The sequence below is a fragment of the Tauraco erythrolophus genome, chromosome 21 (assembly GCF_009769465.1).
Source record: "Tauraco erythrolophus isolate bTauEry1 chromosome 21, bTauEry1.pri, whole genome shotgun sequence".
Lineage (NCBI taxonomy): Eukaryota > Metazoa > Chordata > Aves > Musophagiformes > Musophagidae > Tauraco > Tauraco erythrolophus.
In genome coordinates this window covers 4887807-4914751 of record NC_141485.1, presented here as the reverse complement: position 1 = coordinate 4914751, position 26945 = coordinate 4887807, and the positions used below count along the sequence as shown (strand labels likewise).

At 50.6% G+C, this 26945-nt stretch overlaps 1 protein-coding gene across 2 annotated transcripts; it reads left to right on the top strand.

Annotated features, from left to right (window-relative positions):
• CPD (carboxypeptidase D) lies at positions 1-26536 on the top strand. Of its 2 annotated transcripts, none has more exons than XM_086624435.1 (21): positions 1-689; positions 2610-2857; positions 10651-10793; positions 11531-11700; positions 12299-12666; positions 13055-13246; positions 14145-14312; positions 15498-15607; positions 16040-16142; positions 16604-16746; positions 17317-17486; positions 18083-18394; positions 19678-19873; positions 20156-20291; positions 21112-21261; positions 21680-21775; positions 21870-21934; positions 22067-22198; positions 22587-22772; positions 23079-23178; positions 23789-26536. In XM_086624435.1, the coding sequence occupies exons 1-21, from the start codon at positions 1-3 to the stop codon at positions 24013-24015; spliced, it is 4104 nt and encodes a 1367-aa protein (XP_086480561.1). In that variant the 3' UTR covers positions 24016-26536. The 2 variants fall into 2 exon arrangements, with proteins under 2 accessions (XP_086480561.1, XP_086480562.1); XM_086624436.1 differs by having other exon boundaries at positions 585-689; positions 20156-20311; positions 21144-21261.
• Positions 26537-26945: the final 409 nt, after the last annotated feature.

Here is a 26945-nt window from a genome sequence, read left to right as displayed (position 1 = left end):
ATGGCGGCCGCGGCGCGGGGGCTCGGCCGGCGGCGGAGGCGGCTGCTGGTGCTGCCGCCGCCGCCGCTGCTGCTCTGCGCGCTGCTGCTGGGCCCGGCCCGCGCCGCCCACATCAAGAAGGCGGAGGCGGCGGCGCCCGGCGAGGCGCTGCGGTACCTGCACTCGGCCGAGCTGGGCGAGGCGCTGCGGGTGCTGGCGGCCGCGGCCCCCCCGGGCCTGGCGCGGCTCTTCAGCATCGGCGAGTCGGTGGAGGGGCGGCCGCTGTGGGTGCTGCGCCTGACGGCGGGGCTGGCGCCCGAGCGGGCCGGCGAGGAGCCCGGCGGCGCGGCCCTGCCCGGGCGGCCGCAGGTGAAGCTGGTGGGGAACATGCACGGGGACGAGCCGCTGGCGCGGCCGCTGCTGCTGCTGCGCCTGGCGCAGGAGCTGGTCTGGGGCTGGGCCGGCGGCGAGGAGCGCATCGGCCGCCTGCTCAACACCACCGACGTCTACCTGCTGCCCAGCCTCAACCCCGACGGCTTCGAGCGCGCCCAGGAGGGGGACTGCGGCGGCGGCGGCGCGGAAGGCGGCCGGGAGAACAGCCGCGGCCGCGACCTCAACCGCAGCTTCCCCGACCAGTTCGGGGCCGCCGAGCCCGACCTGGAGCCCGTGCCCGAGGTGCGAGCCCTCATCGCCTGGATGCGCCGCAACAAGTGAGTCCGGCCCGGCCCCCGCCCGCTTCCCCTCGGCTGGTCCCGCGCTCCCGGCACCCGGCTCCGGGGAGAGGGAGAAGACCCTCGGCTCTGCTCCCGAGGGCTTCAGCTGGCTTTCAGCCCTTCTCGGTGCTTCCTTGCAAGGCTTGGGGGGAAAAAAAGTCCTTTCCCCACCTGTTTTTCCCCTGCCTGCCTCCTGTGCTGGGTTAGCCCTTTTTCCCAGCTGGAGACAATGCTGCACCCAGTGACCGGGCTAACCTTCCTGTTGGCCAGCGTGTGCAAGAGTTCGGTGGCTGTAGTTTGCCATGCACCACTAGCCCCACTGGGCGCAGCCTGTTCCCTGCATGTGCCCAGGCACTCCCGACCTCCATGGCCGTCTGCATGTCTCCCTTCTCCAGGAGCCTGCAGCTTGGAAGCTTCTCCTCGTCTGCTTCATCTTGAGCTTCTCTGTGGGTCTTGCTCTTGGGGCCAATAATGCTTTTACCATGAGCTGTGGGATGCTTAAAATATTTGGGGTCAAGAGTATAGCTGGTCTGTGTACAAACACATTAACAGAGTTGTGTCGAACGGGGCTTCCCCCCATCTTCGTGCTTCATGGAAAATTCCCTGGATTTAGCAATAACACTCTGTGCAGCAGTGTTTCCAAATGCAGGCCCTGCTCCTGTGGCCCTCTTCCCCGACTGTCCTCTTGTTGAAGCATGTAAGACTGAGCCTTAAGTGTCCGTGCTGAGCTGTTAGGCTCTCACCACCTTCTAAGAGGGTGAATGGTGGGAAGCTGTTGTGGCTGGAGTGGGACGGTCTGGGTGGGGAGATGGTGCCTGTGAAACGCAGCTCAGGTTTGGGGTCCTGGGCAGCCCCGGAAAGCGCAGCAGCCAGCCTGGGCATTGCTTCTTCCTTTGCTGTGTGCTCTAATTCTTTAGAGAACTGTGGAAGGTCCAAGCTCGTAAGGTCAGCGCAACCGACTGTGTGAAGTTATGCAGAGAAATGCCAGTCTGATCGGATAGGGGCAGCGCACTGAAAAAAACTGTGGCCACCTTCCCAAATTGGGGATAGAGACAGAAACGGAGAGGGGATGGCTGATGGCAGTGGGGCGCTGCAGGGCTCTTGGTTGGATCCAACCAACACGACGTTCAGCATCGTATAATGTTTGTTCAGTTTGAGGGAACAAAATTTACTTGAACAAACGATCTCTATTAAAATTCGGTGGGTTGTGCCCATGAGATTAGTGCTCTAGAGAAATTTAATGAACTGCACCAGTAATTGCTTGTCCTAAGGATCCTTTAGGACAGCTCTGATGGAGCAGTTTGCACTAAAATCCCTCCAGACTTGATTCAACTCAAAATTAGTTACTAGGGAAACTCCTGCATGTTCTTAATATAATTTTGAAAATACCTTAGGTTTCTTATTTTTATTTTTTTGCAAGTATTTGAGGTGGGATTTGCACGTAAGCCGGGGTGAAACAGGAAGAACGTGACGCTTTGTGCATCCCTCTGCCTGGCAGCACCAGTTAACGCTGGTGCAATTGTTAGGCTCACGTAACCACTGATAGAAAATGAATGGGTAAACAGAACTGTTTGATTTAAAAAAAAAAAAAAAAAAGAGATAGAAGGTGTAATGCGATTTCTATGCACTATTTTAAGCAAGGCAAAGGTACTGGTCACGAGTGCGTATCTGTTAACATAACCTTGGTGTAGCTGCAGCGCCACAGGTGTTCTCCCCTAGAGTAGCATTGCTGTGCTGCTGGGCAGCTCGTCCAGTGGGCACATTTTGCCTCATTGATCCCCAAAAGAGTTTGGAGGCTCCTGAGAGCACAGTTTGGGTGGGAAGGCAGCAGAATAACTGGTTGGGTGGCTATAGCTGGCTTCCTGTTGAAATTGTTCCAGTATGACTCTTTCTTTTTCTTTTTTCTCAAAACCCCAGGTTTCTGCTCTCTGGCAATCTCCATGGTGGCTCGGTGGTTGCAAGCTATCCCTATGATGACTCTCCCACGCATAAGCCTACGGGAGTCTACAGTAAATCGGCTGATGATGAAGTGTTCAAATATTTGGCAAAAGCTTACGCGTCACATCACCCCATAATGAGAACTGGCAAACCCAATTGCCCTGGCGAGGAGGGAGAGACCTTCCAAGATGGTATCACAAATGGTGCCCAGTGGTATGATGTAGAAGGTAAGCCGTGCTGATGAATCACTCTGACCGTGCTAGCTCACCTAACAGAGTTGTCTTACAGAAATAGTTTCTTGCTCCCACTGAGAACTGGCATCCAAACCAGTGGTGATTATCACAGAGGAAAGGAAGGTGGGTGAAGTGATATTTTTAGCTTTGAATGTGTTCTAGCAGCTTGAAATGAAGGGAGGTGGCATCTTGAGCACACCAGTAAGTGCTTGATGAATCACAGCTTGGGAGATGTTCGCAGGGAAGAGACACAGCGAACTGAAGAATTCTCCCTGACCCTGCTAGATGCTGGAAAGTTATCCTCTATGTGGAAGGCTTTGTTTGCTAAATGAACTGTTATTAGATCTCCAGATGGTTATTAAATCTTTATACAAGGAAGAGGAAACTATTGTTAAAGGTACTAAATCAATACCAGTATTCTGTGAGTTTTTTTCAGCCTCCAAAACTTGTGATTTTGTAGATGGTTATAGAATAGCCTGCTGTAAAACGATGTAAAATTTAAATATGTGCTCTGAGCTAACCTAGCTGCTCTCACTGGAAGTTGGGTAGGGAGCTTTTCTATGAACTGCTCCGCTGTTAGACCTGTGCAGAGGATGACAACCAGCATGATCTGTTCTCATCCACCAGTGTGGTGGGATCTAGAAGGGATCCGAAATTTGGTCTACTGGGGCTTCTAGGCGAGCTCCTGATCCTTCCATTAGGCAGCTGCACTGGGACGTGATCTGAATATAAGCAAATTGCCTGCTGGTGCCACCACTGGCACCAGTGGAGGTAACTGGCCTGGCTCAGCGACACAGTGGGCTGTTCTGTGTGTATCCATTTTGCTGAAAATGGGATTTAAATGGTAATTCATGTGATGAGATGCTCTCATGGAAAAGGCTCCATGGGCTGGCGGGAAGAGAATCTGGGCTGTGTCATTAGAAGAAGCTACACCATTGCCGTGCCCGCTCAGCAGATGTTGTACAGCCATGGCCTCGCCAGACAGTGCAGAAAGCTCTGGTGAGGACACAAAAAGAACCTTGTGTAAACCATCTGAAGACAGGAGCAGCAAAGCGATGCTGCTAACTGCTCTGCTTTCCCTCGTGCTAGGGCTGAGGGGTGATGGCAGGAGTGCTGAGCAAGCGGTGAAGTCAGGTGGTGTTTATTCTTCAGAGCTTACGGCTTAACAAATCACAAAAAGACACTGTCTTTCCAAACATCGGCTTCCAAGCTGAGTCCTATCCTAACCCTGCATCCACCTTGCTTGGGGAGGAGGGAGAGGGGGATCCAGTATTGGGCCTGAACATATCACCTCTGTGCTGGAAGAGGACATCTTGATTTCAGCGGTGGCTGAACCATTCCTCAGGATTTCACTGGTCAAATAAGATACTGTGTTTAAATACGATGCAGTTTTGCCTCTTTCTTGAGCAGCTGTCTCCTTCCCTCCACCCTATCGAACGCACCAGCCCTGGTGTTTGCTGGCTCAAGGTTCACTCTGCTGCTGTGAGAAGTCCGGCAGGAGGAAGGTTTGTGTAATCTGGTGAATTTGCTTACGAGGGAACAGGATATCCTGGATGATCTGTGTGCTGCCTTGTTCTGGTGGCAGTTGTTATCGGCAGACATCTCAGGCAGGAGGTTTGTTAGCTGCAGCTCTGAGGCTTTCTGCCCTTGCAATGAGGTGGGATGGGTGTGCTCTGAAGGGAGGGTGGTTCCAGAGCTTCGGGCCTGGGCTCCCCTGCCTGCAGCGAGCACTGTTTTTGCTGCAGCATTAACTTCTTCATCCTCCTGCCGGGATGTGGGCATCTGGCTTAGCGCAAGGTTTGCTGGTGGCTGTGGCACTGGTAGGGGCTGCCTTTGCCGTGGCGGTGAGCGGAGCAGAGGTTTCACCTACTTTCTTTTCGCAGGAAGTGGCAATGTGTGAACTGAAGACCTGTTTGCTCTGTGCTGCCATCGCTGTGTGTTTTATGACATCCAATAGCCTCCAGCATCCAGCCTCTGCGGAAATAAAGCTTTTTGCTGTGACAAGCCACAGTCTCGGGCTCAGCGCTGATGGCTGTAGGCGATTCACAGGCAGAGATTACAGGGGGGTTGCACCAACAGTAACTCAGAATGGAGCATTGCTGAGGTGGGCAGACCTGTGTGGTTGTTCCCCACAGTGGTAGTTTACATCTCGTTGCTGTTGAAGATGCACACGTGGAGGGTGATGGCAGCCCTTGGAGCAGCTCCCAGGCTCAGGAGTTCACGTAAAGTGATCTCACGGGAGCCGAGATCCAGGGAAGTGAACTAACTAACACCACAGAGGCCAGTACACACGTATTTTGATGTTGTGTGAAGTTACTGTGTCCTTTTGGGATTTTAGGTGTTAACATTTATTTTTAGTGGTGGATGAAGAGCAGGCAAAAGGGGGTCAGTTGTATGCAGCATGTGACAGAAGTGGCAAAACCACCATGGTGGCTGTATTGAGTCATCTGACTCGCTCAGCTCTGTGCCAAGGACTGCTGAGGCTCATACTCGGACCAGGAGGCCTTTCCCAGTGATTGCAGAATTTAAATGGGCAGTAAAATGAGGCTGAGGAAATCCCAGTACCCGGCGGGAGCTCCCTTGGCTGGGCTGAGCTCTGGAGATAACCAGAGCACGCGGTTCTGCGAACCGTGCAGGGCATGTGCCTGTGGATCAGGTCGTGCCAGGGGAGGCTGCAGGCTCCAAATGAACTATAGCCAGGAAAAACAAAGAAATGAGAACATAGAGCGTCAACGGGTGGAAATTTTCCTGCCACGTTTTATCATGTGAAATCAAACATGCTGGAAAGCCAACTGCTATGGGATTCATTGTCCCAGAGTTACTGGTTCAAGTTTATGCTGGTGCCAGACCCCATTAACTTTAATTTGAGTTTGCAAACAACCCCTTGTGTGTGTCAAACCAAGGTGGCAAGTACAAACCTTTGGAATAATTGTTAAGGTCAAGTGTGCGCAGAGAAAGCTGGGTGTCTGCCAGATGGCTGAATTGGGCTTCTGCATTCCAGCTGCTATAGATAAGCACGTCTGTGAGTGGGACACTTTTTAGAGGCTATCTCTGTTGTACATGCTCTTACTCTTCCTTCCTTTTTAACCCCTTGGGGTTTAACTACTGAGTGGCTGATTCAGATCAAGAAAATACATGCAAGTCTGGGCTGGTGTATGGTCCAGGTGATGCTTGGAAAGCAATTAAGAAACTGTTTAAGTCTTATCTGTGGGAAGGACATGCTTGTGTTTATTTTGTAAAGAGCCAAATTCAGAAACTGAGTTCAACGTAATGTTCAATAAGGTATTTTGTGGGCAGCCTTGGAAGGTCTTATTGTTATTTGCAGTTCCTTCCTAAAAGTTACTTTCCTTGCTAGTTTGACTCTCTGATGTCCAAGTGTTTGACATGTTTCTGGTGTCTACCAGAAGGCATTTCTCAGATTGAAAGTGGATGTAGGTTACGTGTGTGCTTACTGGGTTGTTTTAATTGTGGTTACTGGCCACAGTGAGCTTCTGAACAGCTTTTAGTGGCATCAAACTTGGAGCAATTAAAATGAGTGCTGAGGACAGTGGGTGCTCATGGCATCGCTGTGGTGGCCTCTGTTTCCTGGGCATGGCAGAAAGCGGTTGCACGGTGTGAGCTCTGGTAGAAGATTTCAGCCATGTTTTTCTGGGATATGCACAGTTAGCTGTCCTTAGGCGTTTGTGTTTTCATAAAATTCTTATTGCACGTTTTTCTTTTTTCTTGAGAAAAGTATTGGCCTGATGGTTTGAGGGTCTGATGCCTCTTTTCACGTGTAACATGAACTGCTGGGTGGTGCTGTGGTGGCACAGCTCTTGGGAAGACTCTGCCCTCCTCCCTGGGAGAGCCCCGGGAAGGGCTGTGCTGCTCTGGGCTGTGAGATGCAGCTGCTGGACTTGGAGGCTGAAACCTCACCTCCTCTGAGTTTCAATGATTGCGGACTAATGGACCAAAACATTCCTCTGCTTGTTGGTGCTGCTGGTGCTCACCCCGGTCTCATGCTACGAGACAATCAGTTTTGTCCACAGAGTAAGCAACTTGTGCCATGTATTTAATCCCGTCCCTAGCTTGCTTTGTGCCATCTGCTCTCTCTGCAGAGCAGACAGGACCATTTCTCTGCTTTGACTTAGCTGTAGATCTCTTATCTCCTAATGTCTGTTCCAGAGAGAGCTGGAACTAGAGAGGTTTCTTCATAGTGCAGTTTGAAAATAGTCTTTCCCGGCTGCCCTGGAAGGCTTCTTCTGGCACGTGGTGTATTTATGGTATCTGGATCCCTGGGCTTGACTCTGGAGAGTTGAGTTTCCCTGCTTGTCTGCCTGGTGTGGAGTTTGGCCAGGAGCAGAGACATGCTTGTCAGCATGAACTCCACGGCTCTTGTGCTGCAAGAGGTCTGGGATCCTTGCCCGGAGGATCCTAATGCTCCAGGAGCAGGACAGAGCAGGGGAGAGATTTGTTCTGAGCATTTTTGGGACCTGCTGCCAGCCAGGGACTGACTTGCTGTGACTGTAAGCTGCTTGCTTTTGCTTGCCTTTCCTCACCGGTAAAATAGGTATGATGCTTCACTGGGAGGCTGAAGCTTTACGCAGTGTGGGCTAAAAGACACCCTGTGAATAAAAAATGCTGAAATAAATGCAGCAGGTCTTCCCAGATATTACCCAAACAAATAGGTAGAGTAGAACACTGTAGTCTGACAGTCCGCTGCCTTGGGTGTGCTTTTTCTTCTCTGCTAATGCTAGGCTGTGTACAGCTTCCTCTTTGCACCTCCAGATCTTCTGCGTAGCCAGGAGAGGCTGTGCAGATGGTATATGGAAAAATATGTAATTCCATATGCTGTAAAAATAACTGTCCTGCTCTGCAACGGGGCCGTGTGAAGGCCAAATATGTGCAGCAGATACAATCTAAATTTTCAAGCATGAAATGTACTACTTTCTTGAAGAGACAGTTTTACCAAAATTGATGTAGCAAGCTCTAATTTAGTCCGTTGCTGCTCTATTATGGGTGAGCATCTGTCCTAAATTTGCTTGAATGGCAGAGGAAGCACTAAATATGCTTCATAATGGCTCTAGTTGACGTATGGATGTTTTCAAATGCATTAGCATCCTGCTATGAACAGATGGTTATAGGCTGGCAAATTGTTTCACTCTGGGTGGTGTTTACTGGTGAGAGCTGCTCGCTGTGGGTTGCTTCCCTGAGCCCGGCGACAGGAGCTGAGTAGAACTGGGTATGTATCAGATTTACAGGCCTTGTTCCTCTGATCTCTTGAACTGAGGTTTAAGAGTTTTTAAAGTCCTCAAACACTTTTGGCCCCTCGTGCTGGACAGAAAAGTCTCTTTCCTGTTTCGATCTCAGCCCCTGCACGAGCTGCAGTGCTCTCCTGGCAGCAAGTGACGTTTGGTTTGTTACAATAAAAGCTTCACGTTCCCTTAGCAGCAGGCTCCCAGAAGAATTGAGAGGAACTGGGACATCTTTGATGTGGTCCCGTCCCGCGTATCTTCCCAGGGGTCTGTTCTTCTAAATCCCACTTTGTGCTGTCGGTCTGTCTGTGCATCACCTGAGTGCCGTGGGGCTGTTGAACTTGGAGCGGTCGTCCCTGACCTTCTAGGGCAGGGAATGCTCACAGCCACCATGTCTGTTCCAGGGTTCCTCCGCTTGGTAAGGTGCTGCTGAGCGCTTTTCCTGCCCGTGCGTTAACGCAGCCTCTCCAAATGCCAGGTAGTGCATTTGTATCCTGGTGTTGATCTGTCCTGGCAGGTTAATTGGCCAGCACCCTGGAGGGTCCCTCGCTTGTGCAAGAACTTGTGAGTGATTACAAAACTGCTCAGACAAAGCAAGCGTAGCACTAATGTAGCACTTTGGGCAAAGCAAAGGATGACAGTACAAAGTGTGCGTTTCGTACAGATTTACCTGCTGGGGTCCTGCAGGCTGGTGCCATAGCACGTGCCACAGGCTGTCTTCTGCTTTCCTTCCTCCTGAAGTTTGCATCTACCTCCTGCGGAGCAACTGTACAGCTGTTCCATGACAGATGGGCTTCTAAGAGTCACTTTGACTTCCTCACCTCATCCAGAAGAGACCTGTTGCCTGGGCCCCTGTGTCCCGCTGACACCGGTGGGAGTCGTTGCGTCAGTGCACAGAGGTCTCTGGGCTGAGTGGTCCCAGGCGTTGTTGTGCAGGTTGGGATGGAGCTGTCTGGGTAGTGGTGGCCAAGGCCATAGCGTGCCAGTCTGTCTAAATTGTAACTGTATAAGGTTGTGTAACCCAGAAGATACCATCAGTGTGTGTAAAACTTAGTGTGGTGTGTTTTCCGTGCTGACACAGCTGCCTGGTTTGCTGGTGATGGTGGAAACGATCCTCTCATGTGGCCATGACGTCTGGCTGCAGTCATGTGGTGGGATTTGTCAGGGTGACTCTGAAACCTGTTTCACAGACTTGTGGTGGTTTTGGAATGTCCTTTTTACTACTGAAGACTCCCACGAATGTTTAGAGGGCTGAACATTTGCAATCTTCAGCAGCATGCTGAAGTCTGAGCTCCAGATCTTGAGCGTTGATACCTGCAGACCTGAAGTCCTGCTGGTACGTGATTCATTCCTGTTTGAGAAACAGGTTTGCTGAGGGTTGAATGTAAACTTTGGCAAACGAGGTCAGGACTCTTGCTGGAACAAGGTGACCTTTTTGATCTGTAGCAGTGCCTGTGGTTTCTCTGAAGGGCGAGAATAGCAAGACGAGGTTAATGCTGGGAAACAGTTCTGTGTGCTCCTGTTTTCTGGTGCTCACAGAGTTTCGACTGGTTTAACACAAAGCTTGGAAGCTGTCCCCAGGTGCTGCAAGGTCCTTAAATTAATTGAAACTGCTGCCTTAAAGAGGAAATGTGAAAGGAGGCTGGTGGCTTGGCTGCAGGTCTCAGGGAAAAGAGCAAGTTTCTCAGGTGAACAAGTCTGTGTCCTGTTCTACTCTTGCAGAACCTGGCTGTTGGGTCACAGGAGTCCTCAGCAACGAGGGAGGTGTCACTGCCCTCTCGGATCAAGAGGAGAGTTTCCTGAAGGTGACTTGCTGCAGTTCACTGCATGCTTTCACCATGTCAGACCTTGTCAGACATTCTGCTAGGGCTGCTCTAAACATAAAGTAAGTGGAGACCTTCAGATAAGGAGTTGGAGGAAAAGAGCAGCCTGAGGAAGTAGAAAAGAGGAAGCATTGCTCTCGTCTCATCTAGAGCTTTGCTAAGATTTTTTTGAAACTTTTCACGTCTAGATTCGAGCTGCCACCTCCTAGGTTGATAGTCTAGTGAGTTCTTTTGTACAGAGGCCTGAAGCTGATTTTGGATAGAGTAATGTCTCTTGCAGGAAAACCTCACAAATCTAAAGGTGGCTTGGAGCACAGAGCGAAGGACTCAGCAGCAGTGATGTTCAAACTCTGGTGTGCCTGCCCTGGCAGCCAGGATTTGTGGTGTCTGGAAAATGTCTTCACAGTGAAATGAACCCATATGAGTTTCCAAGTGCTGTGCTGCTGAGTTCAGCTGACAGAGCAGTAAGACTGAAGGAACTGTCATCTTTCAACTGTCTGCAGCTGATTTGAATGGCCCAGTGTGCCGGTTACTGGGAGAAACAGAGCTCTCCCAGCACAGGCTCTCACCATGATCTAATCTGACTTTTCTCCTTAGGTTGTTCACTTTGGAGCTAGGGTGGCATTGTGGTGAGATGTCATGGGGGGCTGAAGGACAGGGAAAACTCTGCATCCCATGGAGAGATGTCTGTACATCGCTCTTAGGATGTGTCTCTGTCTCCTTTTCTCAGGTGGGATGCAGGATTACAACTACGTGTGGGCCAACTGCTTTGAGATCACATTGGAGCTGTCCTGCTGCAAATACCCGCCGACCTCCGAGCTTCAGCAGGAGTGGGAGAACAACCGAGACTCTCTCCTTGCTTTCATTGAGAAGGTAGTGTGGGCTGGGCTGGGGCACTGGTGCAGCAGCTGTGAAACCCGCGTGTCCGTGGTGCGCCGAGAGCACCGTCTTCAGTTGCTCTTGTGGTTTTCTTTGCTGCATCTGGTAACACTACTGCTGCAGCTGCTGTGCTGAGGTCGGTGGCCACAAAGCTGCTGTGTATCTCAGTGGTTCTACCACACTTCCCACATTGTCCACGACAGCAGAGCTCCGCTGAAGGGGGCCTCATGGGGTGCAGCGTTATAGGGACCGATCAGTGCAGACCTCGCTAAGTAATGCAGAGTACCTGTACGACCTCAGTGCCATGAATCTCCAGTGATATTCAAAAGCACCAGCGCTGCTGAGACCTTGGCTTGCAGAGTCCTCTGCCAGGCTGTCGCCATGTATGAGTTGAGCAGGTGACTACTGGGAAGGGAGGCGGCTGTGTTTTGTATCTTGACATGGCCTGTAGCCCTGCTGTGTTTGTGTTGTTGTGTGCCCATGTTGATGAAATAGAGGATTTGTAAGGGAGGATCAGTTCTAAGATCTTTCTGCCTGCCCAGTGCGTGCTGGAATTCCTGCCCTTGCCATCTGGCCAAGCACTGTCTGAATCTTGGGCCCCTGGGTGTCTATGTCTGGAAGCTGTCCTACTCTGCTGTGTTTGGGGAAGGGCAGGAGGGGATTCCTGGGCAAAGACACGGTTCTTCTGATATTGTCTGCCTTCAGCCAGGCTCTTACATTGTTTTCCTCAGGTCCACATCGGTGTGAAAGGCTTTGTCAGGGATGCAGTCACTGGAGACGGCCTGGAGAACGCAACCATTGTTGTTGCTGGTATTGCTCATAACATCACAGCAGGCAAATTTGGCGATTACCACCGACTGCTTGTGCCTGGGACCTACAACGTGACTGCAGTTGTAATGGGGTAATGTCTCTGTGGCAGCCTGTGTCCACGCTGCCAACTGCTCATGTTCCTTCACTTGATTTCTTCCCCAAAGCATCTTGCTCTGTATTTAGGGGGCTTGGCTGGGAGCTGCAGGAGTAAAGGACTCCAGCTTAGAGCTGCAGCTGTGTTTGTTCACCCCATACCCTGCTGCAGCGAGGTGCTGTTGGATGCACAGCATTTCTGTCACCTTTGATTGCTTGTGTCAACCTGCATCTTACTTTTTGGACAAAGGAAGAAAGTGCAGTAGAGTCACCCCAGTAAGAGTTTGTGCTGTTGCAAGTCTGGGTGTGAATGCATAGCTTGCCCCTGGGCTAGCCCTGTGATAGCCTGTGGCTTTATTCCCTGGTGAGTCTGTAAACAGCAATTCGTGTGTCTGTGACACAGCACAGCACGGTTGGGTCTCCTGGCCGTGGGAGGAGTCCCATCAGCTTGTTCGCTGGTGAATCTCTTGTGTAGTCATTAACATCCCAGTGTGTTTGGGCTGAGAGGAGTAGGCTGGAGTGGTGGAGAGGCTGCAGGGGGTTTTGGCCTCTGTTCTGCAGAGCCTCCTTGCTGAAGCCAGCTGTTTTTTTCACAGTTACACACCAGTGACCAGAGAGAACATCGAAGTGAAGGAGGGACCTGCAACAGAAGTGGATTTCTCCTTGCAGCCAACTGTAATGTCGCCAGCTCTTAATGTCACGCAGTTCACAGCAACGCCTGCTCCTGTCTTTACCGTCACCCCTACCCCTGTGCAGGCAGAGGCCCCAAGCCCAACCTCTCTCCATCAAGCCATCCAACCTGTGGACTTCCGCCACCACCACTTTTCAGACATGGAGATCTTTCTGCGCCGGTACGCCAATGAGTACCCCAACATAACCCGACTCTACTCTGCGGGCAAGTCAGTGGAGCTGCGGGAGCTCTATGTAATGGAGATCTCGGACAACCCTGGCATCCATGAAGCAGGTAACACAGGAAATCATTTTTAGCGAGGCACAAATGCAAGTGGTAGACCCTTTGCACTGGGAGACAGTGGGCAGAGCAACTGAAGAGAGACCGAGCTGCTCCTTGCAGTATCCTTTCTAAAAAGACAAGGTGCGGTGGGTGGCACTAGCGTGTTATTGCTGGGGACATCTACGCTGGTCGTGGAGCTCTGGGGACAGAAGGACCAAAGGGCATCCCTGAATAAATGTTTGTCCTTTTTGGTGTTGTGGGAGCAGAAGGGTAAATTTTAGGTAAATGCCCTCCAGCCTTGCAGAAAGGCCTGAGAGCGCAGTGCTCAGGGTGTTGAGATGTCTCCAAGCTTTAATGTCGTAGTTGTAATTGTCTTTTTGATGTGGCCATGTGTACGCAGGTGAGCCAGAGTTCAAGTACATCGGTAACATGCATGGGAATGAAGTTGTGGGGCGAGAGCTTCTCCTGAACCTCATCGAGTACCTCTGCAAGAACTTCGGCACAGATCCTGAAGTGACTGACTTGGTCCGGAGCACACGAATCCACATCATGCCGTCCATGAACCCTGATGGCTATGAGAAGTCCCAGGAAGGTAGTGCTGTCTGCGCTGAATCGTCTGTGGGGTTTCTAGCTCTGAGAACACGCCTTTGGGTTCATGATACCTCTGAGAAATCTGGAAGCCTTGCTGGAGCACAAGTGCTTTCCAACCAGAGTGGCTGGGAAGGGATTTGATGCGTGCTGTGCGATGAGGGGCAGACCCTGCACTGTAGGATGGAGGTGATTGATTGATGTTGGAGAGGGCTGTTATGCTTCAGCAGTGCTATATGCTGCCCCTGTTTGGGTCCTTTTATGGTTTGCGGCTATCCCAAGGCTTATTTTTAAAAAAGGCATTCTTTTGACACAGCTCATGCTTGCTGTGCTTTGGTCCGTGCTCTTAGTAACATGTGATGTGGGAGCCAGGCTGTCTGTAGAGCACTGGTCCAAGGATAATATAGACTTTTATTGTGAGGTTGAAATTGGCAACAACATCCTTCAGGGAGGTCCTTCAAACTGCGTGGCTCTTGCAGATTGGCAGAGCAAAGTCTGTCCAGAATTATTTTTTGGAAGCAGAGCTCTGCTTGAGTTTAACAAAGAACTTGTCCGGCTGGTTCGAGAAGGTGAGCTCTGAGGTTTCTGCGGTCGTGACATCCGGCTGCTGGGACTGTTCGTGGTTCGCTGCCTTTCTGCGAGCTGTGGTCTGGCTGGCACGGAGAGCCTGAGCAAACACCCGCTGAAGGGGCCCTCGGACACCTCTGTGCACAGAGCGGGCCTGTCACTGGTGGGGAGCGTGGGTGTCCCCTCAGTCCAGGGTGTGGGAAGCCAGCACTGTTGTGATCTCTGCTGTTTTCCATTAATTGATAGTTGTAAGCTCTGTAGTAAGAGGATGAAGCCTCTGCACTGTGGTGGGAACTTGCATAGAGCACAACCTTGAACATGTGTTCAATTTTCAGGAGACAGAGGAGGTACCGTTGGCAGAAACAACAGTAACAACTATGACCTGAACCGGAACTTCCCAGATCAGTTCTTCCATGTGGCAGACCCTCCGCAGCCAGAAACTCTCGCTGTCATGACCTGGTTGAAGACTTACCCGTTCGTGCTCTCAGCAAACCTGCACGGAGGTACGGCGGCCAACCCGAGCTCCTTCCTCTGCACCGAGGTGCGAGGGATGGGAGTTTGCAGGGCTATCTCCATGGTGTTCTAGGCAGGAACTGAGGAGCTCTTGCAGAGCTCTCTGCCCGTGGCGTTGCTGTGAAATGGCAGGAGCGAAGGCAGCCAGGCTCCTGCAACAGGGGTGAGGCCATCTCCAAAGGGCCTGCACAAGGAGGAAACCAAACCTGTTGTTCGTGCTGCTGGAAGATGGATCAGAAACTGGAAACAGAGGGTGAAAACCGTGTCCTCAAGCACATTTGTAGGGAGTTGAAGAGGTTGCTGGGAGGATCACAAGCACTTCTCTGAAGGGAGCACATGTGCTGAGCAGTAGCTAGCTCATTGCCTGTTGGGAGATAGGAATGGACTCCGTTGTCAGCAGCTGGATCTGGGAACGCAATAAAGTGCTGTAGCTATTGGAGGCTTCATAGTATTTATAAAATGAAGGGAATGAGGTGTAATCCTGAGGGTTCCCTGCCTTGAATTGCGTGGTGGAACTACGAAATTTGCTGTAATTTAATTATTTTTCTGGAGTGATCTAAATTAAGTCTCTCTATTACAGCTTATTCCCTAGACAGTTTGTCTGCTGGCTTGTAGCTGTGGTAACTTGCAGGTGGTTGCTTTGTGCTGGCATCTTTAATTCTGTAGTGCAGAAGTACCATGTGTGGGTAGGAGGGAGCTGGCAGGTCTCCAGCAGCGGTTATGACTGGGGTTCCACAGTGCTGTGAGTACAGTGTTCTTAGGGGAAGCTTCAGAAAGCCAAAGATGTTACAATCTGACAGCGCTTGCAATGAACTCTAGAAGGCTGAAAAACTACAACAATTGGGGGCACCACGTGTGTTCTAGGAAACTCCTCCCCTTGCTTTCTCTCCTCTCTCAAAGTGATTATTGTGAGGTCGTGCTCATCCCTCCAGCATGTAAGAGCCAAACCTTTGATGTGTTGTGGCTTGGGTTCACCTTCCCAACTGAGTGTGGTCTTATCTCTGCCCGTGCTTTTGTTGTCTTTTCTATCCAGTGGGCTTAATGCTTTGTTTAAAGCCAAGTCCTGAGAAACAGAAGCCTTGACACTCTTTGGAGAAAAGAAAAGCTTCCCCTATTAGGCTGAGGAATCACTTGGAAAGCGTGCAAGTACGAGTCAAAGCTTGTTTCCCCTGCAGGTTCTCTGGTGGTTAATTACCCCTTTGATGATGATGAACAAGGAGTAGCCATATACAGTAAATCCCCAGACGATGCCGTGTTTCAGCAACTGGCACTTTCCTACTCCAAGGTAAAGCTCTAATGGGAAAACAAGGACATCCTGCTGGGTTAACTCCTGATGCTGTTGGGAACCTTCTGAGTGGCTGGTAGAGGAGGACACAGGTACTGTGGGCACCTGGTGTTGCAGGCACCGCAGAAGGGTCCTACAGGAGGCTCTCATTCCCTGCGTGTTCTGTCTGCAGGCACTGTAGGAGCAGTGCTCTGTGCAGGCACGAGGGCCAAATGCACTGAAGGGTGGTAGAAAGTGCTGAAAACATGGGCCAGGAGGAGAGCAAGGAGGTCTGTGGGTTTGGGGTGGGCGTGGGTGCAGTCTGTACGAGTGCATGCCTACATGAACCGCTGTGTTTGGTAACTCCAAGCGTGTGACTCATGTTCGAGCAAAAATGCCAGTGGCTGTAGAGTGCAGAGACTCAGCTCCACGTGTTGAATCTTGTTTTTTTAGGAAAATACAAAGATGTATCAGGGAAGCCCTTGTCCAGATATGTACCCCACTGAGTACTTCCCGCATGGCATCACTAATGGGGCTCGGTGGTACAACGTTCCAGGTAAAGTAGACCTTAAGTCTCTCGCACTGTTACATTCAAGTTAATGCACGTGCAGCTTAAAGAATTTAGTCTGATCCGTCACAAACTCTCCATAGGTTACTGCAACTCAGGTTTCTTTTATAACCTCTTAAATAATGTACCCAGATAAAGTTATTCCTGAGGGAAGGAATTTATAGTGTAGTTTTTCTGGCTATTAGCAAAATGGTTTCATAAAATTTTACAGTAGTATATTAGCATGAAAGGTATTTACAAGAAGGTTGATTATTTGTGTGCTATTTTGGCATCCCTTTGAAGTTTGAATGTTGCTCTGTGTAAAAGCCTTCTCTCTTCAGCTATAAAATGCATGCTGTAGTTTGTACTTCATCTTTCTCTGCTATCTGATATATCTTGTTTTTTTACAAGCTGTGTTACAATTGTCTTCAGGAGAACTCATCAAAACTTATTTTACATTCCTGTTGTAGGTGGGATGCAAGACTGGAATTACTTACATACAAACTGCTTTGAAGTGACCATTGAGCTGGGCTGTGTGAAATATCCAAAAGCTGAGGAGCTGCCAAAGTACTGGGAGCAGAACCGCCGATCTCTCCTCCAGTTCATGAAACAGGTGAGACACTTTGACCCCAAGCCATTGCGTGAGCTGCCTGTGGGGTTTGCATGAGATGTGCCAGAATGAACAGGTGAATCTGTGGGCTGAAGCAAGTGCAGCTTCCCGGCCAGACTGGGTACCTGCTCCACGGAAATCATCCCCATCAGAGCACGTCTCAAGGACTCCTCTGCCCTCCTTCTCAACATAGCAGAAATCTATATGGAAACAGCAGCCAGGTGATGCAGGTGTGGGCTTTTTATCGCCCACTCCCTTGGATTTCCCTAGGCTGGAGTTGGGGCTGTGGTAGTGCTGCACACCTGGGACGTGCAAACAAAGGTGTGGAGCAGAGAGTGCTGTGGTGACACCCTGGGCCAAACAATTGCTCATTATACTCATCAGGTGATCTTTGTCCATGCCAGCTGCTGGCGAGTCTAACCTGAACCCTTTTGGAACAAGTCACTCCTCTGGGAAAGCTGAACCTTCTGGGCTGGGAGCTGGTGGGATCTGGGTGTCCGTGATCCCACAGTGATGTGTGGGGTGGGAGACAGAGAGGGCTGACACTCAGCAGGTCTGTGGGTCTGTGCTCAGGTTCACCGTGGCGTCTGGGGATTTGTGCTGGATGCTACAGACGGAAGGGGCGTTCTCAATGCCACCATCAGCGTTGCCGACATCGACCACCCGGTGACCACCTACAAGGATGGAGACTACTGGCGCCTCTTGGTCCAGGGAACGTACAAAATCACAGCATCTGCCCGAGGGTGAGTGAGCCATGGCATAAGGAGCAAACAGCTGCACAACTGACTTCCCAGTCAGGAGTAGTCCCATCGCCTCTGCCTACAGCAGATGTAGGCATGGGTGTTCCTCCTGCCCTCTGGCCTGTGCAGAGTTAGTAATGTGATGCTACTCTGACGCCAAAGACTGCTCACCTGGTGCTGTTGTACAATCCAAATCTTCCCTTCTTTGGAGGTGGCATGGGAAAGGAGTTGATAACTTAATGTCTTTAGGGGAAATTCTCTTGCAGGCAGCTGCCCACAGAAATGACTTCATCACTTCAACTGCTGCCAAAATCTTTGGGTTAAAGCAGCCTGACTTGTTGTACTGCCAGCCTGCCACGTAACCCTGCAACACCTGAGCCAAAAGCAGCTCAGCACCATGTTGGGCCCTGAGCTGCTCCCTGTCCTCCTGCCATTCCCATATCCCTTTGAAGTGTTCTTGCTTTTTGTTTTTATGCTTCTTGCTTTTGGCTGGGGAGCAGTAGCAGTCCCATGTGAGTGACTAGTCAGGAAGGGGGGTGGCTTGTTGTGTGAGGCCTTGAGCCCCTGACGTTTCCTTGTGCCTTCTCTTCCCTGGGTAGGTATGATTCAGTCACTAAGACGGTGGAAGTTGGCAGCAAAGGTGGAGTGCAAGTCAACTTCACTCTTTCACGGACAGACACCAAAGTGGAAGAGGGGAAGGTGCCGATCTTGAACACCCCAGACACCAGCGACCCCAACGAGAAGGAGTTTGAGACCCTAATCAAAGACCTTTCTGCTGAGAATGGCCTGGAGCGCCTCCTGCTCGCCTCCTCGGGGAACGTCTCTCCTTACCGATACCGCCCTTACAAGGACCTCTCTGAGTTCCTCCGAGGCCTCTATCTGAACTACCCGCACATCACAAATCTCACCAGGTGAAAACTCAAAGCAGCGATGCTCAGCTCCTCCCTGAGCAGCAGCCTGCGGTAGGGAAGTAGTGAAACGGTGAGCCGTGAACGCGGTGCAGAGATGGGGAGCTCGTCCCCCACCTTCCTTGTGGTCCCTGAGTTTGAGGGAGCCCCACTTGTAAGGGTATGATGGCAGGGCACTGGCTGCAGGGACTCGCAGATGCATCCATGTGCTTTTTCCTGAGACATCATTTTATTGACTTAAACCTGGAGTGCTGTCAGTTCCCCAGGGGTGCCTGAGACTGGCGATATTCCCAGCATTGGTATCCCAGGCTTCTGCAAATTTTTCTGTTCCATACTCAAACAAAGAGTATGTTTGACCAAAATTTGTTTTGGTTTTGAAAACCAAAATTTGTTTTTCCAAATCCTTTCTGACATCCACCCTGCTAAAGAGTCCTCAGCATAAGTGATCAGATTTGACGTAGAAATCTCAAATGGCCTTTTTTGATTGTCTGCCTTCAGATTTTAATTCCGTAGTGCAAGACGTGTTCGAGTTGGCTTGCCCTGAGCCAAGGCCTCTGCCCTCCTGCAGGAGACCAGCTGCCTGCAGCCCTCTGCTTTCCTTTGTGACCCGGAGTGCGTCCCCTCTGTCGGCTTCAGAAAGCACAAATCTCTTTGTCCCAGGGCCTCATTTGCTTGTTGTTACCAGGCGCAACAAGCTCATGTGCCGTCCCCGCTGGTGCCAAGGCTGCTTTTCTGATCTGTAGCCTCTATTGTCCGTCCAGTTGCATCAGCCCTGATTGTGTTCCCTGCTTTGCTTGCTTCAGTTTGCTAACTTAATGGCATGACTGGAGCAACAATTTCTGCTTTACTAGAAAGAGGCCTGCTTTTGTCCTCTAAACCGGGTCTTTTATAAATCAGTTTGATGTCCAGATGTATCCTGCTCTGAAGGAGAAAAAAATCTCAAAAAACAAACAACTTTGGAAGTACAGAGGCATTTAGCAGTTCCACATCTTTGGTGATGTTATAGGCTGTATGGAGATATATAGAACATTGGGCATCCTGTACATCTGGACCTGGATACACTCTTACACAGATGCTCATGTTCAAACTCATGTTCATAGTGAATTTGGGTCAGTGCTGCTGCAAATCTCTCATGATGTGGTTGTGTTTTGTGTGTCACATGTCTTTGCAGCCTTCTCATGGAGGTAGGCAGCAGTTCCTTTCTACACCAGGATTTCTCCGTAGGGACAGGCTAAGGGTGCGGTTCTGTTCCTGAACTGACACTCTGGTTTCTCTTCTCTTGGCAGTTTGGGTCAGAGCGTCGAGTTCCGTCAGATCTGGTGCCTGGAAATCTCCAACAAGCCAAACCAGTCCGAGCCTGAGGAGCCAAAGATCCGCTTTGTTGCTGGTATTCATGGAAACGCTCCCGTTGGTACAGAGCTGCTCCTGGCACTGGCAGAATTTCTTTGCATGAACTACAAGAAGAACGCTGCTGTTACAAAGGTGAGAAGCCAATGTGAGGGACCATCTCGGAGCCCTCCAGTTACATCCTGAGAAGACAGTGCTCACTGGGAGAGACTTGTGTTGTTGACAGTGGCTTGTGGGTTGCAGAGATCCCACACACAGTGGGGAGGTGGTGTGAAATCCACGAGGCCAGTGGGAACCTCTGACTGCTGATACCGATACAAACAGCAGTTCCTAGGGTGAGATCCAGACAAATGAGATGTATAGAGAATCAACTCTACTAATTGCACTTTATGTACTGTTTCTCCTCCTTTTGTTCAGTTGATTGACCGAACACGGATTGTGATTGTGCCTTCCCTGAATCCAGACGGACGCGAGGTAGCGCAGGAGAGAGGCTGCACATCGAAGATAGGCCAGACTAACGCTCATGGCAGAGATCTGGACACAGACTTCACAAGTAAAGCAAATGAAAGCAAAGTGATGGGTAGTGTCCCTGTAGAAATGCAGGCTGCTGTAGAAGTCTCCTGCTTGCTGCTCTAGGGTTGGGTGTAGTTGTTTGGCTACAGGGTCTACCTGTAAAGAGAACAGAACTCCTGCCCTGGAGCCCAGGCAGCACAGCTGCTGGGAAGCTTCCAAAGCTTGGATCCCTCTTACAGATGGTAATTTGCAGTCCCTTAGTTACAAGGAAAAGATGAACCAAAGCTCTTTAGGAATAGTCCAGAGGTTGGGCAACACCTAATGTATTTTTCCTGTTAATTGATTTCTTTCAACCCCCATTTCTGAAAAAAAAACGCCCTCTGTTCCTGGAAACAGTCTCCTTTTTTCATACTTTTCTGGTTTCTGCGTAACAGCCTGCTGTATCCATAGCACTGTATCAGTGCTATGCCCACCCTTCCTGGAGATGGAGTGTTCTCTCTGGCCAGGTTTGACTGGGATCATCCCAAATGCTTTCGTAAGGAAATGTCAGTTCAGTGACATAGAGGAGAGCAAGCACACATGAAATACTCTCTGCGTCACAAAAGTAAATAGCTTGGGGAAATAGTGATGTGCTACGTTTGTTTTGCTTCACAGATGAATTTGCCCCCCCGCCCCCTGTGGGTAGTGTGGACTAGTGCTCTACTTGATGTCAGGTGCATCTGCTGAGATCTAACAAATACCTTTTTTAATACATGCAGCAGACTTAATTTCAGACATAAAGAATGTACTTCTGCTGACCTCTCAAATAGCAGAGGAAACTGTTGTCATTTCCCTTTTCTGTTTGTTGTTCTGATTTACAGGCAATTACTCCCGGTACTCAGGGACACGAGAGCCTGAGACTAAAGCCATCATAGAGAACTTGATATTGAAGCAGGATTTCAGCCTCTCTGTTGCGCTGGATGGAGGATCTCTGCTTGTCACTTACCCGTATGATAAGCCAGCGCAGACAGGTATGACGAACTCCCCCGGGGCCTTGCACGCATCGTTACCCTCTGGCTGTTTCTGCAGAAGTTCATGTGACCACATGGTGTAAGAGCTTCTTGCTCTGGTGGTGTTCTGTGGCCTCCTTTTGTTCAGCCCTTTGTATGTGGAGTTGACAGTCTGTTGATGAAAGCTACAAACCTCACAGGATTCAGCTAGAGATCAGAACACTTACCATTTCTGTTCCTACAACAGTATTTCAACTTTTCCTCTGCCAAAGCCGGTATAAAGTCTGCTCTTGATACCACCTCTCGGTGTTAGAGGAAATCTGGAATGCCCCTGAAATAATGTGTGTCACTGTTTAATCCAGGATCGTGGGATTAGAATGAGAATCTGCCCCTCCAGTGCACGAGAGTTGCACTCTGAGTCTCGCTTTTCTCTTTGTAGTGGAGAACAAAGAAACACTGAAGCATTTGGCATCTCTGTATGCAAACAACCACCCACTGATGCATTTGGGCCAGCCAGGCTGCCCAAATAAGTCAGGTATGTTTGGTTGAATCGTTTAAACCTCCTGTCAGCTTATGCTAGACTCTGCTAGGAGCAGATCTGTCTGACAGCGGTGTCCTTGCTCTCACAGATGAGAATATTCCTGGTGGTGTGATCCGTGGCTCTGAATGGCACAGTCACCTGGGAAGTATGAAGGTACTTCTAAACAAGCATTGAAAAGCATATTTGTTCTGATATCTGGGCAAAACTTCCCCACCTCCAGCTGCACTTTGTAAAGCTTTTTAAATGCCATCTCTTTTGTTGTAACTGTGGTTTTGGTTTTTGCAGGATTTCAGCGTTACGTTTGGTCACTGTCCCGAGATCACTGTTTATACCAGCTGCTGTTACTTCCCGAGCGCAGGGCAGCTTCCCAGCCTGTGGGCAGACCACAGGAAATCTCTCCTTAGCATGCTTGTGGAGGTGAGCCGCAGTCTGTGGGAGCAAATTCTGGCAAGGAGTGAAGGTAGTGGGCTGGGTGGGGAGACAGCAGTATATGGGGAGTCTTCGTGTTTTCATTGGTGCTATGTGGTTAGAGATGGTCAAAATGTAGACTGCATGAGGAACGGATTGAACAGAGGCAGCAAGTGACCAGAAAACGTGTTGACACGAGAGTTAAACCTCTGTGCTGTTTTGCCTCATGGTGGGCTGAGCAGTCCTTGCAGTATTGTGTGCTTTTTTTTTTTATTATTATAAGGGTCAGGGATGGAGAATGGGCTGTATTTTGAGGGGAGGATTACATCCTATTTTAGTTACAAACGTGCCATACACTTGGATCTGAACGTGAAGTGTTTGAAATGCTTTATTTCAGGTCCATAAGGGAGTCCATGGGTTTGTCCAAGACAAGAGTGGCAAGGCAATTTCTAAAGCCACCATCATTCTTGATGAAGGTTTGAGGGTCCGTACTAAAGAAGGTGGCTATTTCCATGTGCTGTTGGCTCCAGGTTTGCATAACATCAATGCGATAGCCGACGGGTACCAGCAGAAACACGTCAAGGTATGCGAATGTCTTATTTTGGAGATTGTCCCCCCGCTCCCTGTCGTGTAAAGGCATCCCCTGTTTGGACTCTGCCTCGTGGACTGTGTTTACCTGCTGATTACGTGCCCAAGGAAGCTGTTTTCTGCCTTTATATAGTGGATGGAAAGAAATTCCTAGCACAGCAGCGTTATTTTGGGTGGTAGCTTTTCTTTCCATTGCACTTGTCTGCTTGGTCCTGTCCTGGCCAGCGAGTACCTCTCTTGTCTGGACACCTAACGGAGGTGCAAGCTTTGAGGCAATCCGAGCTCTCCTATCTTTCTGCAGGTCTTTGTACGTCAGGATGCACCCAACTCTGTGCTCATTGTGTTTGACACGGAAAACAGGATATTTGGGCTGCCACGGGAGCTGGTTGTAACCGTTGCAGGTAAAGTGACACTTTCGCTTTTGAACCAGTTCATGCTGACAATGACCCTTCTCTTCACTGAACTGGAAAAGCAGCCTGTGGACTTAAGCCATCTCTTGCTTTCCCTTCTGAATGTGTGCTTGTCTTTGCAAACTGGTCCATCAACCTTGGATCTGGTGCCACTGGGCTGGGAGATGGGAGAGAGTTGCAAAGGTCTGAAGGGTCCAGAATGGACTTCGAGATGCCTGGAATGGGGAGAGCCTGTTTGTGTGTAGAGCTGGGACCTAGGAGGTCTTGCTTCTTTTGAGTGATGTGGCACCACGTGAACATTAAGAGATTCCTTTTCTTGAGGTGGCAACTGCTGGGGAGTCTGGAGTTTATACCTGGTGGTCTGCAGAGGAGCTCAGTGATGCTTTCCTAGGTTGTGAGCACAGAAAATAAAGCTGGTGTAGTGCTGCTCTGGGAGCAGCTCTCTTGCATGGCATGTTTTCTGTGGCCTAGGAGAAAAGAGCAGGGTCACAGTAAAGTGAGGGAAGTGGTTGTGGCTGAGGAAGGGAAGAGAGATGGTGGCAAGGCTCTGAGTCTCTGAGGTGGGGAACATGGCATTAACTTTAATTCTTCTTTCTGGTAGGTGCAAGTATGTCTGCTCTGGTTCTCACCGCCTGTATCATCTGGTGTGTCTGCTCAATTAAGTCCAACAGACACAAAGAAGGCTTCCACCGCCTCCGGCAGCACCACGACGATTATGAGGACGAAATCCGCATGATGTCCACTGGCTCAAAGAAGTCCCTCCTGAGCCATGAATTCCAGGATGAAACAGACACTGAAGAAGAAACATTGTACTCCAGCAAACACTGACACCTCTCATACAGGAAAGGAGGTTCCCATGGACCAGACCCGGTGGTGGGGGGCAATCCCTGTGGTTCAGCTTTGAAACATTAGCTTGCAGGATGTGTCCTCCAGAGGTGTGGGTGGCAGCTCCCAACTTCCACTACTATTTGCTCTGTTCCTATGTACGTGCAATGGGTGGTTGTTGGAGGCTGTGTTTGGGCTGAGGATATGGCTCATTGCATTTTTGGGTCAAGATCTGGAGGTTCACATAATGTTGATTGAAAGGCAACTTAACAGGGTGGCCAGCAGCGTTCCTAGCACTTCCCCAGCATCTCAACACAGTGAGCAGATGGTGGGGAAGTGCCCCAAGACCTGCATGGGGTCGTAGTTACAACACTCCAGAGCGGTTTCTCTACCTTTTTTGATTTCATATTTTCCACTCTGTACTTGAAGGAAGCCAGATCCTTCACTTCGCGTTCTGCAGAGCAGCCCTCGGAAAAAGTCTATACTTGGTTCTCAGCTGCTCCCTTGGAGCTTTTCCCCACCATGAGATGCTGTGGCCTGCCATGATCTGCAGTGGTTGTGGAGCACCTCTAACGTGTTGCTAGTTCCAGGCAGTGACTTGGCATCCTGAAAGCTTGGGGAGACGACATCCAGTCTTGATGTGAGCTGAAGAAAGGAGCAGATGTCAGAGCTTCAGTCAACTCTGACAGAGTTCGATTGCTTGCCAGCTCTGCGGTACTGCCGTTCCTGGCTTCTGGGGAAGAAACTTTATCCCCATCACCCCAGATGCTTCTCATTTGTGCAGTAGACTTGGCCTGTGGGATCTCATGTTAGTGTTACAACAGCACAGTGTCTGAAAGCAACCGAAGATTGTTCTAAGCGACGGGATAAACTGATTGTGGTGGATACTGTAGAAAAGCAATCAGTTACTGACTCCACCTGATGGGTTCTGCTCAAGTCCACCACTATTCAGGAAGAAACAATGAAATCTGACCACTGCTTTGTATTTGAGCATTATTGGAGCAGCAGGGAGAGGTCATGGGAGTATCCATGGCCCAACTTCAGTCTTAAATTTTGAAGAAAAGCTGCACCATTTGCCATTGTACACCTAATGCCGTTTAGTGATCAGAGCACTTTGGAAACACCCTCTGGTCAAAGCTCTGGTGATGGCAGGCATCACATCAGCCTGCTGGCGCGGCTCTGTGCTGCTGCTACAGCATCTCTGAAGTACGTAGCAAGAGCTCCACCTGCCTGTGTGCCTGCGGTTGTGTCCGCTGCTGCGGGGGCCTGGGTGCAGTGCGTGAGGAAGGGCTGAACGGCTGTGCTGAAGGAGGAGGGAAAAGTGGCCAAATTCTGTTTTGTAGCACTTGGGAGGGAGTTGGAAAGAGGAGCCGCAGCGTCCATCCCTAAGACATATCAGATTTGTGGGGCATAGAAGGGATGTCCAGAAGGGAAGAATGGCTGAAATGTTTGATTTCCAAAGCCTTTATGCATCTCTGACGTTCCTGTGCTTCCTGGGTAGAAGGCTGGGGCTAGAATAAGCACTTAAATTCTTGCTGCTCATTTTCATTTTTAATTCTTCTTTCATTCTGACTTCAGCTCTGGGTGCAGCAACATCTTAGGCATCTAGTCTGCCCTGACCTGATCTGTTCTCCAGCAGCCTGGGGAGGTCCACCAGTGAAACCTGCACGTGGTGTCTATGGGGGGCTGTTTGGACCCAAATGAATGACGGGGTCTGTTCTGCAGGGCTCTGACCTCGTCTCCTCTGGGGGAACAGCGCAGTGGGTTCCCTGTTGAAGACTGTTGGGCCATGACACCTGGGGAAGGAGCTGTTCCTCACCTCTGCCTGCAGTAGATTCCCTTGCAGAACCACATGCCTGTGGCCATGCTCATTGTCTCAGCTGGTTTTGCGCAGCTATCTTGGGACCCTTAGACACCAGTATACGTCCTTCCCTGCAAAAAGCAGGTGATAAATCTGGCTGGAGAGGTGTGCTGGGGACAGGGAAATGAGACTGAGCCTTCCCCGTGCTCCAGTCCTGTGTCACTGTGGTGTGGAAAAGTTGCTCTTACTGCTTCCATTCTGCTCCCAGCTCATCGTGGTGCTGAGCAGGGGATGGGGTTTGGTCCTGGGCCATAACCCTTTTCCATGTGAAACGGGCTGCAGCACGTGACAGCATTAACCCTGCCTCATCTCTGAACGTTTCCTGCTTCTGAGGGCTCTAACAAGAGACACAGCTGGGGCTGATATTAAAGTTGAGTTTGCAAACAGCTCTTGGGGCTCTGTTTGGGCTTGGTGCTGGACAGAGCTGGCCGTGCTTCGCCCCACTAGCAGTAAGTCTTGTTAGGAATTGGCCCTTTCCCTCCCAGAGTGTGTTTTGCAGTTGCCTGGAGTAGGTGTGTGTTTTTAAGGTGAGTGGATTCGAGATGTTTTTTTCAAACGTGTGAGACTTTTCTATGCAGCAGGACCAGGTGGGGCACCTGGCTCTTGCTCCGTGCTCGGAGCCACTGCGAGTAAGCGCTGGGGCTGTTTGTTGGGAGGGCGGGAGCAGCCGTCAGTCTGTCCGTCCGTGCATCCGCAGGCGCCCCTGTGCCGGTTCTGGTGAGGAGCCAGCCCCCTGCGGGTGCGTGTCCCTGGAGCGTGTCGGTCCGTGCACTGTGCCTTCAAATGTACATTTTTAACAGGGACTCGAATCGCCTTTTCCTGGAAGCGGGACGGGGCCGCACGAGGCGAGGCGCGGCTCTGCCCTCAGCTGGGCCCTCTGGTTTTTTACCTGTATACTGAGACCCAATAATCTGTATAAAATTATTTTGATGTCCACCTGCGGTGCTCTCGTTCTTCCTACAACGGACGGTGGGGGCGCGGGGCGGGGCGAGGCGCTGCGCAGGGGCGAGGCGCCGCCTGGCCGCTGGGGGGCGCTGCGGCGGGAGGTGCGCCCGTCCCGTCGGGCGCCGCG

Bases quoted from the DNA above. Each gene is read 5' to 3' on its own strand.
- CPD (XM_086624435.1), top strand. From the start codon at position 1: ATGGCGGCCGCGGCGCGGGGGCTCGGCCGGCGGCGGAGGCGGCTGCTG. The intron at 16,747-17,316 runs GTGAGACACTTT...GTCTGTGCTCAG, and splicing joins TCCTCCAGTTCATGAAACAG to GTTCACCGTGGCGTCTGGGG. The intron at 22,199-22,586 runs GTGAGCCGCAGT...GCTTTATTTCAG, and splicing joins TCCTTAGCATGCTTGTGGAG to GTCCATAAGGGAGTCCATGG.